The sequence below is a fragment of the Limanda limanda genome, chromosome 14 (genome assembly GCF_963576545.1).
Source record: "Limanda limanda chromosome 14, fLimLim1.1, whole genome shotgun sequence".
In the NCBI taxonomy this organism is placed as follows: domain Eukaryota; kingdom Metazoa; phylum Chordata; class Actinopteri; order Pleuronectiformes; family Pleuronectidae; genus Limanda; species Limanda limanda.
In genome coordinates, this window is record NC_083649.1 from 2055235 (window position 1) to 2065672 (window position 10438).

Genomic DNA, 10438 nt, shown 5'->3' on the forward strand with positions numbered 1-10438 from the left:
TCAGGTCAGGATCAGTTCTGGATCCAGTCATTTCACTGGAGACCTTTTACAAATATAGATACAATCTTAATATTATATCTATTTTTTATGATTTATTGTATTGCTTAAACTGGTGTTTTATTAAAATATATAGTTCAGTTTCATCAACTTGTGTTTGTTTTCTATTTACTGTTGTGTAAAATCCAATATAAATTAAGTCTTCTACTTCTTATTCTTCTTATTTCGGCCTCGTCTGGATCGTCTTCTGGATCCAGTCATTTCACTGGAGACCTTATACTTGATTTTAACGTAATATTTACTTTTCATGTTTTATTGTATTGCTTAAGCTGGTGTTTTATTAAAATATCTGATTCTGTGTGATCAACTTGTGTTTGTTTTCTATTTACTGTTGTGAAAAAAATCTTCTTCTTCTTGTTTTTATTATTTTGACCCTGTCTTTTGGATCCATCCTCTGGGGACCATGATTGTTTGTTAAATTCCAGCACAGTTTTATGTCAGTTATGTTTCTGTGTTTTTTTTCCCACGGGGAGAAAACAATTACAACCGATGAGAATTCAAGCTGAACGCCTCCATTTCATTTCCTTTAAGATATCGGAGCTTCTACAATAAACTCCCGCGTCAGGCTTCATGAGATAACGCAAACAGCCCGAAGAGAAGCTGGCGTCAGACGCACGATATTAAAAGATTTGACGTGATCAGCAGCGACTGCAGAATAAAAAAACAGGAAGAATATAACAACAAAGAGCTTTAAAAATAAAGTGTATTAAACCAGAGGCTCCGGGGGAAACAGAGGGAATGAAACAGAATGACACCACGCGCTGAGTTTGACCTTAATCTGTGGATGTGGAGCGATGGAGCCGCTCGCTGCATAATGCAAAACACCTTCAGCCATTGTTTTCCATCAGCCACACATCTGCTGCTTCAGGTTAATACACTTCCTACAGTTTGATGCAGCTCCACCTGGAGAGACACGTGGGGCGACCTTCAAATCCTGATCCCGTGAAGAAAACAGCTGTGAGTGGCGCCCGACCTCGGAGGAAGACGACTCGCCGTTTGATCTGAATCTCTTTCATCACGTGACCTCAGAGCCGCAGATCAAAGCTCCCCGCGGCCGCGTGTAACAACCAATCAGAGCCCGTGTCCATCAGATATCCGGGAACCCGCCGCTCGACTTTTCAGCGGCTGAGCGAATCTTTTCGGATCCGTTTAAACGTGGAAAACGTCGAGAAAACTATGAAAAGCTCAAACAGCCTGTGGGGATCAAAGACACGCTGGGGTTATCGGTGAAAGTTTCACACACTTCTTAAAAACACACACACACACACACACAAACACACACACCTGTCAATGCTCAGACGTGATCAAAGCCTCGAGATCTTATCAATCCGATCAGGATTTTCTGCTGCAACCAAAATAATCACATTTCAAAGAGGGGTGAAAAATAGAAACTTAGATACGTGACGAAGGAAATGAACGTCGTGCAGGGGCGCTGCAACAGGGGGGGGGGGGGGCTGGGCCGGTCGTTACCTGGGGCCCCCCGAGCTGAGGGACGGGCCCCTGAGAACAGCTGACTCTGTTCAGTTCTATGATCAGATGCACAAGAGACTCTAACGACTCTGAGGCTCAAAGTCTGAGACCCCACAGAACCTCAACCGCCCCCCCCCCCCTGACTAGTGAAGAAAAGTTAGAAACCGCTCATCTGCTGCTGATCAATAAGATAGATAGATAGATAGATAGATAGATAGATAGATAGATAGATAGATAGATAGATAGATAGATAGATAGATAGATAGATAGATAGATAGATAGATAGATAGATAGATAGATAGATAGATAGATAGATAGATAGATAGATATATGGATGGATGGATGGATGGATGGATAGATAGATAGATAGATAGATAGATAGATAGATAGATAGATAGATAGATAGATAGATAGATAGATAGATAGATAGATAGATAGATAGATAGATAGATAGATAGATAGATAGATAGATAGATAGATAGATAGATAGATAGACAGATAGATAGATAGATAGATTACTTTATTCATCCCCGGTATATTTAAATACAATAAAATACAATAGAATAAAAAAATATTGAGTTAGAAAGAATGAAAACAGAAACACAAGATAAATAGGTAGATAAGGTGCAGTGGCAAGATGATGGTAATAGTACTGATGATATGATGGTAATGTTATTGTTAGACAGTATATAAAAATAGTACAGTATATATAGTATATAATATAACATAATATATATTTATATATGATAGTAATTATACCAATATAATAGCAGTATATAGTAATAATGGCAGCAACAGTATATATAATATATATATAGTTATTAATGACAATGACAATAATGTCATTAAATACCGTTAAAATCTGTTGAATGAAATGTGTCTGTCATCATGAAATGAACAGTTTCTGTAAATCATGAGAAGCCAGTCAACAAACCAGGAGCCAGTCAGATTTACCTTGAGCCTCAGTGTAGCCTCAAGTTATGTATCATTGTATCATTGATTACGAGGCAAAAACCCCTGATGACGCTAAGATGCAGAGGGAATTTATGAAACATGGAACTTCTCCTTCCTCTTCTCCTTCCTCTTCTCCATCCCTATCCCTCTTCCCCGGAATCCCTTTGCTTTATCTCCTGCAGATCCAGGGCCTCTGTGGCTGCACCATAGATTACTATGGAAGAGGAACTTGTTTATTCTGTGTGTTGGTTCTTTGTTGTCCCTAGAAGTTGAGATGCACTATTCCATCACTATTTGAATCTCAGCATCTGGGCTTCAGAATTTGTGAAATTATACATTATATGTATGTGTGTATAATTTTGTTATATTTTTTCAGTCAGCTGAAATTAAACCTGAAGAGAACATTTTTGGGTTGTTCTGCATCAGTATAGGCTATGAAAAATCACTTTGGATTTGTAATTTTAGGACTTGTACTTTTACTTTTGATACTTAATAAGTACATTTAATATGAGCTACTTTAAGACTTTTACTTTTACCGGAGTCACTTTCAGGTAAGATACCTGTACTTTCACTCAAGTGTGGCTTCAAGTACTTTATACAACACGGGGCATATCTTTGGAAAGCTGAGATTCTTGTGATTTTTGTGAAATAATCCATTTCAAGATTTGATCACCACAGCAGGTGCAATCACCAGCTGAACATAAACAATATCAGAACCCTACGAAGCCTCATCGAGATCACCAGATCAGTAACATTGACAAAGGTCCAGATCCAGATCCAGATCCAGAACCAGAACCAGAACCAGAACCGGATCTAGTACAAGATCCAGATCCAATCCAGATCTAGAACCAGATGCAGATCCAGTTCCAGTTCCAGATCATGATCCAGTTCCAGAACCAGATCCAGAACCAGATCCAATCCAGTTCCAGATCCATAACCAGATCCAGATCCAGATCCAGATCCAGATCCAGTTCCAGTTCCAGATCATGATCCAGTTCCAGTTCCAGAACCAGAACCAGATCCAATCCAGTTCCAGATCCAATCCATTACCAGATCCAATCCAGATCCAGTTCCAGTTCCAGATCCAGATCCAGATCCAGATCCAGAACCAGATCCAGATCAAGTTCCAGTTCCAGATCCAGATCCAGATCCAGATCCATAACCATAACCATAACCATAACCATAACCATAACCATAACCATAACCATAACCAGATCCAGATCCAGATCCAATCCAGTCTCAGACTTAGTCCAAATCACATTATTACATCAGTAAACTCCCACAGGAAGTTGCGTCATTTCAAACTCCCGTCTGTATGTAAACATGGAGGCGGGCCCTCTGAGCAATAGGAGCTGGCCCGCCCTGTCCACAGCCAAGAGCCAACCAGAGACCGCGTTGAAGGCCCGCCCCTTCTCTGACGTGTGAAGACTGAGCCAATTGCAACCGATGGCTCTGATGACTCGCGCCTCGTTCAGCCAATGGGACGACGAACACGCCCACAAGCTGTTTCACGGGGTAAATTTAAAGCCACAACACGGAAGTGGAGACGAGGCGCGGGAACCAGGACGTCGTGCGTGACGTGCGTGAGACACAAGAAGCGTCATGGCGAACTACGTGTGGAAGCTAACACGGGACCGAGAGGCCATGGAGCTGTGTGTCCGCGGGGAGAGCGACATGTCCGGGGACGAGATCTCCTCCGGGAGCGAGTGGTCCTGGAGCTCCGAGGCGGAAGAGGACATGGCCCTGGACCGGAAGGACATCAAGTAAGAGAGAGAGCGTGCGTGTCTGCGTGCGTGTGTTAGTGTGTGTTGGTGTGCGTGTGTGCGTGTCTTTGTTTTTTATAGAATATCTTATTTTTCCAAATATTTTCACAACATGAGAGAGCATACAGAACACTCTACATTAAACATTACAGAAAATTTCATAACAAAATTTAAAAAAAAACCACACAGATGAAATAAAACTAATTAAATAAATAAAGTAATGTGTGCCTCTTTGTTATTGTGAGGCAGTGAGCTGAAAAAAAAAAAAAAAAAAGTAAAATGCAGCAAAGATGGAAAAGTTTGCTCAAGTTTTGTAAATGGCGGTTACTTGTAGGGGTGTCACGATACCAAAAATTCAGTAGTCGGTGCCAATACCAGTAAAATAACACGATTCTCGATGCAAATTTCGATACCACGGTAAAAAAAAAGTGCATTCTTCGGATGTTGTTAATGTCATATACGGTAGTTCAATGTGCCTGCGCATATACTGAGGGTTATACGGTAGTTGCGGACGCATGTTAGTGACACATTGTTGTGAGACACGTTATGCATTAAATGATAATGCCACGGTCATCTGCCGCACGCCGGGTTTACACCGGACGCTGAAGCGACGCCAAAGCGACGCGTAAGCGCAGCACCAAGCCTTAGATAACAGCTGGCTCCCATCCACTCCCATGTTAAACCGTTGTGCGGGTCCCACCGGAGGCTGAAGCACCGCTAGGTACTTCCATACACGACTCTTTGTGCCTTTTTAATAAACTAGTCGAGGTGGGGCGAACGCTGCAGCCGCAGTTGCCGTCTTGGTTTCCTGAATGTAAACGTCGACTGGCGCAGCACCGATGCTAATGCTAAGTTGCTAACAGCTGGAATCGTCTGTGTTTTGTTATCTTAGTATCGACAGGTATTGTAAGTATCGGTTCACGTGACATCCCTAGTTACTTGTTTATCTTCTCACAGGATGGAGTCCTCTGATGTGACCTGGGAGGCGGAGTCTTCTCAGCGAGCCAGCAAGCGTCCACGTGGCGAGGAGGAGGAGACGCTCCTCAGCAGGACAAGACCACGAGGACGAGGACGGGGGAGCAGCAGCAGTCGAGCCGAGGTGTCCACCAGCACATCTGGAGAGAGGTGGAATGACGTGGACGTTCCAGACATCACGCCACCGCAGCCCACCTTCTGCCCCCCCCGGGCCCCGGGACCCCAGCTCAGACGCTCAGGCACCTCCCACACGGCCCTGCAGCTGTTTCAACTCTACTTCACCAGCTCCGTTTTACAGACAATACTTCAAAACACCAATGACTTTGGCGCTAACTGCTCGAGCGCCACCAAGCCGTGGAGGGACCTGACGATGGAGGACATGTTCTCATACATGTCCTTGCTTATTTACATGGGTGTAGTGAAATGCTCTGCGTACGGGGATTACTGGCGACAGGATAAACTGTACAGCCTCCCGTTCCCGAGGCGGGTGATGAGCGGCAGGAAGTTCCTCCGGATCTCCGGGGCGCTGCACCTCAGCAGCTTGTCGGCGGATGCTGCTAACGAGAAGAAGAGAGGAACAGCAGCCTACGACCGACTCGGCAAAATCCAACCACTCTACGAGGAGATGAGGGACGCCTGCAAGAGGAACTATCAACCCAGCCAAGACATCGCCATCGATGAGCGAATGCTTTCCACCAAAGCCAGCACGGGGACGCCATCGAAGAAGGGCCCCAAGCTGCTCGTGCTGGCGGACTCGGCGAGCGGCTACACGTGGGACTTCTTCGTCTACGAGGGGAAGCTGCAGGGAAACAATGGCAATGGGGTCACTTACGATTCTGTGATGGCGCTCCTGGACGCACGGCTGCGCGGCTCGGGCTACAAGCTCTTTGTGGACAATTTCTTTACAAGTCCCGCCCTTTTCCGCGACCTCCTTGAGATGAAGGTGTGGGCGTGCGGAACCATCCGCAAGAACCGACTCGGAGTCCCGGAAACCGATGTCAACGCTCTGGACTCCACATCTCCCCTGGGCAGTATCCGGTGGATCCGGAGGGACGCCGTCCTCTTCGTCCAGTGGCGAGACACCAAGGACTTCTTCATGTGCTCCACCGTCCACACGGCCCACTCGGAGGACACCGTCCAGAGGAGGGTCCCAGGGACAGGTGGGCGTCGGGCACTGAAGGACATCCCAGTTCCACCAGCGGTGAACGACTACAACCGGTACATACGATACATTCAACTCTCTTTTATGTCTTTTGAAATTTAACAATTTCAAATCAAATCAAATAAAAGTTTATTGTCACATGAACCAATGACAGTGAAATTCTTGGGACATGAAAGGCAGCATCTACACAGTAGGCGGGCTTTACAAAAATTAAAAAAATTGACATACCATACAACATAACGTATAACGTAGTAAAATGAAGCAGCAGTTTACAGGGTGAAGGACTGGGGAATAGGGTTGCAAAATTCCGGGAATATTCAAAGTTGGAAACTTTCCATGGGAATATACGGGAATATACGGGAATAAACGGGAATAAACGGGAATAAACGGGAATATACGGGAATTAACGGGAATAAACGGGAATAAACTGGAAATGTTGTGGGTAATTTATACTAACTGTATTAACCTTGTCATATACAGACATAAATATAAACATTGTGTTGTGTCATAGGCTGATTTGAGCCCTGAGGAAACTTTGGGCACTTGACTATATGCTTCTGCATCGTTGTGTCATTCTTAACATAGGTCTTTGCACAGTATTTGCAGATGTACACAGCCTTTCCTTCTACATTGGATGGGGTGAAATGTCTCCACACATGAGAGAGTGCACGTGGCATTGTTCTGTAGAATAAGATGAGAAAAAAGTTTGTAAAAAAACACTAATGCAATGCCAGAGATATAAATAGTTAGACAAACAATTGGAATAGTCTCTAAACATATTTGACAATTGATGGATAAATGAATGGAAATAGTCTAGATGAACAGATGAACAATCCTCAATCAGCATGCTAATATATTTCTCCAGTAATATCATGGAAACTTACCTGACTAGTCCTTCACTCTACAGCAGGCCTCAGTAGCCCTGCTGTAGAGTGAAGGATGCTGGGAGTTATCTGTGCATGTGATGGAAGAATGCACAGTGGAGGGTTGAAACTCAACGTTCCATACATCTTTAAAATAGGGTTTTGAATGATGTTTTTATTGCTCAGCGTTTAATTTGCGTATTTTTTTTTTTTTTTTAAATTCCCAAAATTCCCGAGCTAAACTTCCCATGGAAAGATTCCGGAAAGTTTCCGGAAATTTACCGGAAACTTTCCACCCCTTTGCAACCCTAGTGGGGAATATTAAATTAAATAATATGAATATATGTGAAGTAAGTACCTATTAAGTGTGATCTTGTGACCTGGCAGGCAAGGGCTTTACTTTGGGTGCTTGATATATTTCTGTTTTGGTTTATTATTTCTATATTTTCTGTTGTTTATTTCTTTCCTCCAGGTCCATGGCGGGAGTGGACTTCTCCGGCGCTCTGATTGGATTCTACAAAGTCCTCCACAAGTCCAACAAGTGGTACATGAAGTTCTTCTTTCATTTCATGGACATTGCGATTGTGAATTCCTTCCTCCTCCACAAAGACCTGGCGAGAAGCCGAGGAGACCCCCCTCTGAGGCAGAAGGAGTTCAGGGAGACCCTCATCCAGGAGCTGGCCGAGGCGGGCTCTCCCTCCGCCTCCATGCCCCTCCCACTTCCGGCTCCGCCCACAGCACATCACATGCCGGTGCACATCTCCGGGCACAGCACCAAGGGTCGCCTGAGGTGCAGGGAGTGCAGTTTAAGGACGCCATTGAAGTGCAGCTCCTGCGACGTGGCGTTGTGTCTCCGCCCCGGGCGCGACTGCTACAATAAGTGGCACGACGCCAGAGATTTGTAAATGTAAATAGTTTGCTGAGCCTTGGTTTTGCCGTTTTAGACTAATTTGACAGTTTAAAGTAAGTTGTGTAAATCTCAGCAGACACATTAAGTTTTGTGAAATCACTTTGTCTCTTGTTGAAGTTGATTCCTGCTCCTCTGCTCCGTGATGTCACCTCGACCCTCCATCCCCTAACCGGTGTCTTTAAAACGCCATGGCCCCGCCCCCACCTGGCACCGCGGTCCTGAGGGGGGGGGGGGGGGGGCAGACACACTAACGCTCTCAGATCGATAATAAACACGTTCTGTCGTCTGGATTCACATCAGCAGGAAGTGAAAGTGCTGAACAGAGAGGACGGGACACTTTGTCTTTGTCAGGATGGATTTTAAACCGCTGAGGGGAACTCGGGTCATCTGACTGATGTGGAGAACTTTATATTCGTGAAGTTTGTGTAAATAAGTGTTATGAGGGAAAACGTGATGCTGCATAAACATTAGTCACATGTATGTGGCTACACAGTCAATTAGCCAATGAGGGAAGAGGATTTCAAATGTTCATTTAACTGATTTATTCAATCTTAAAACCAAATAACATTTAGAATTGAGATGGATTTTGTTGATCCTTTTTTTTGTATAGTTTTCCTGTTTCAGTTTAAAATAACTAAAAGACATTTAAAACTTGTTTTCCCAGAATCACTCATTATTTTCTTTTGTTGTAACTTTCTCTATTATTCTCGCACTCACACCCGCATTCACACAAACACACAAACACAAACACACACAACCCTCAAGGATGATCTCCAGGTACAGGACCCGTTTTATTTTTCCTCCTTCACTCTCCACACGACTTTATTATGAAATCCATCTGGTCTCTTCCTGTGGTCGACCTGCCGGAGCTCAGCAGGAAGCTGGAAGTGTCTACAAAGAGATTTCACCTGAAACGCTCGGCCTACGAAAACCCTCGTTAGCCAAATGATCCTGAGGACGTTCTCTCCGGGACACAGACACAGGTAGAGACGTTTGAAGAGGAATGACACAGGAAGGATCTTTGCATGAGAGTGAATCCCAGACAGAGAAAGTGGGTCAGGAGATAAACTCAGAGTCTGGACATGGAGAGAAAGAAATGATTAAACAACCGTTAAGAGAAAGTAGAACACAGGTCACATCCAGTGTTTTTAGCTCCGTAGAGAGAAATCATCTCCAACACACCAACAACACAAAGCTTGTGTCCTCATGTCCTGTAGATGATCATCGTTCAGACATCAGAAGCTGTGGGACAAGACTCATGTCTTCACTGTTTTCAAACATCACAACCACGTCTGAGGAAGATGTTCCAGTTTCATCTTCAAACCTTTTTCAGACCTGAGCTGGAGCCCGAGCGTTTCCCTGAGATGTTCCAGAGCAGCTGAACATGGATCTTCTCCTGCATCTTCTCCTGGTAACATGTCTGTCACATGACAGAGTGAGTCTGAGTGGAAACGTTTCACCAGCAAACAGTTGTTCAGTTCTGAGAAATGAGGCAAATAATCCTCAGTGTCTCTGTTTGAGATTCACAACGACACGCTGGCTGTTACTTCTCTCATGTTTCAAGATCAAAGGTCACACTTACTACGTACTTACTACATATATATTCATATTTTTTTAATGTAATATTCCCTACTCCTTCACCTGGTAAACTGCCGTTTCATTTTGCTATGTTATATGTTATATGGTATGTTCTTTTTTATTTTGAAAAGCCCGTCTACTAAGTAGATGTTGCCTGCCAGGTCACAAGATCACAGGTCACACTTTATACTTACTTCACATATATATTCATATTTAGGGCCCGAGCACAGACATCAAAGGTGTCTGGTGAGACCCTATTGAAATTGTAAGGATTATTATTTCTTTCTTCTTCTTATTATTATTATTATTATTATTCAGGCAAATTAATTGGCTTTTTGAGGGCTTTAACATACTCAACTTCTTACCAAAATTTGCAGAAAGTTAGAAAGTGGTGAAAATCTACGTATTCTGAAGGAATTTTCCTATTTAATTGAATTTCCCCCACTCCTTCACCCTGTAAACTGCTGCTTCATTTTACTATGTTATATGTTATACGTTATATGTTATATGGTATGTCATTTTTCTAAGTTTTTGTAAAGCCTATCTACTGTGTAGATGCTGCCTGCCATGTCCCAAGAATTTCACTGTCATTGGTGCATTTGACAATAAACTTTGATTTGGATTTGATTTGATTTGTTTCGTTTAAAGGGACTCTTACCTTTGTTGCATTTGAGAATTACAGCACATTCAAATCATCCCGCCTTCC

General features: G+C 43.6%; 1 protein-coding gene across 1 annotated transcript; it reads left to right on the forward strand.

The window, feature by feature from the left end:
* Nucleotides 1–4083: 4083 nt before the first annotated feature.
* Nucleotides 4084–8149, forward strand: LOC133019738 (piggyBac transposable element-derived protein 4-like). Its single transcript, XM_061086296.1, has 3 exons — nucleotides 4084–4244; nucleotides 5202–6437; nucleotides 7717–8149. Exons 1-3 carry the CDS (start codon nucleotides 4084–4086, stop codon nucleotides 8147–8149), a joined length of 1830 nt encoding a protein of 609 aa, XP_060942279.1.
* The last annotated feature ends 2289 nt before the right edge of the window (nucleotides 8150–10438 follow it).